The sequence below is a fragment of the Pyxicephalus adspersus genome, chromosome 8, assembly GCF_032062135.1.
Source record: "Pyxicephalus adspersus chromosome 8, UCB_Pads_2.0, whole genome shotgun sequence".
Taxonomy (NCBI): Eukaryota; Metazoa; Chordata; class Amphibia; order Anura; family Pyxicephalidae; genus Pyxicephalus; species Pyxicephalus adspersus.
Window position 1 is genome coordinate 259,240 of NC_092865.1, and position 1,097 is coordinate 260,336.

General features: G+C 44.3%; 1 protein-coding gene across 1 annotated transcript in view; it reads right to left on the minus strand.

Annotated features, from left to right (window-relative positions):
- Positions 1 to 1,097, minus strand: part of LOC140336274 (fatty-acid amide hydrolase 1-like) — a 7,778-nt gene that overhangs the window by 1,414 nt on the left and 5,267 nt on the right. Inside the window, exons 10-11 of the mRNA XM_072419260.1 lie at positions 1,020 to 1,059; positions 696 to 804 (exon numbers count right to left, since the gene is read on the minus strand). Of these exons, the coding sequence (XP_072275361.1) occupies positions 696 to 804; positions 1,020 to 1,059 (149 nt within the window). The remainder of the gene's footprint in view (positions 1 to 695; positions 805 to 1,019; positions 1,060 to 1,097) is intronic.

Genomic DNA, 1,097 nt, shown 5'->3' on the forward strand with positions numbered 1-1,097 from the left:
TTACTATCTGGCATCCATTAGTTCTGCCTTCTCTATCATTATTGCCTGTTGTGTGTGTTATCTGGCATCCATTAGTTCTGCCTTCTCCATTATTATTGCCTGTTGAGTGTTACTATCTGGCATCCATTACTTCTGCCTTCTCTATCACTATTGCCTGTTGTGCGTTACTATCTGGCATCCATTAGTTTTGCCTTCTCTATCATTACTGTCTGTTGTGTTTTAATATCTGGAATCCATTAGTTCTGCCTTCTCTATCATTACTACCTATTGTGTGTGTTGTCTGGCATCCACTAGTTCTGCCTTCATCATTGCTGCCTGTTGTGTGTTACTATTTGGCATCCATTACTTCTGCCTTCTCTATCAATATTGCCTGTTGTGTTTTACTATCTGGCATCCATTAGTTCTGCCTTCTCTATCATTACTGCCTGTTGTGCGTTACTATCTGGAATCCATTAGTTTTGCCTTGTCTATCATAAATGCCTGTTGTGTATTAGTATCTGGAATCCATTAGTTCTGCCTTCTCTATCATTACTGCCTGTTGTGCGTTACTATCTGGCATCCATTAGTTCTGCCTTCTCTATCATTATTGCCTGTTGTGTGTTACTATCTGTCATCCATTATTAATGAACCCCCCTCTAGCACGGGGGGAGGGGGGGGGGCGCTATATGCGGTCCAATGACGGTAATGTCACATACTTGATAGCTTTCCAGGATATCCGATACCCAAGGCCGGACCCAGAATAGGACAGATAAGGGCATCCAGCTTCTCATTCCTCCAGCAGGAGATGAATTCCTTGCGGTAAGCCTGCACACATCAGTAATAGTACTAAGTGGACCTGTCATAGCAAATCTCAAAATACAGAAGAAATTGTTCTATTGCCCCGTTCCCCATCATGTGACCGTAGTGTAACACCCATCATGGGATAAGTGACACCCCCGAGGATACATCTGGGACGTGGTATGCACTATATAAGAGGGGTGGGAGTGGCTCTCCCGATGCTCCTCCCAGTTCTGATTTACCTCCACTGCTTGATGGAGCTTCCAGAGATCCTTCACAGACCTGACGGAAAATAAACACAAAAGGGTCAGCAATCCCCC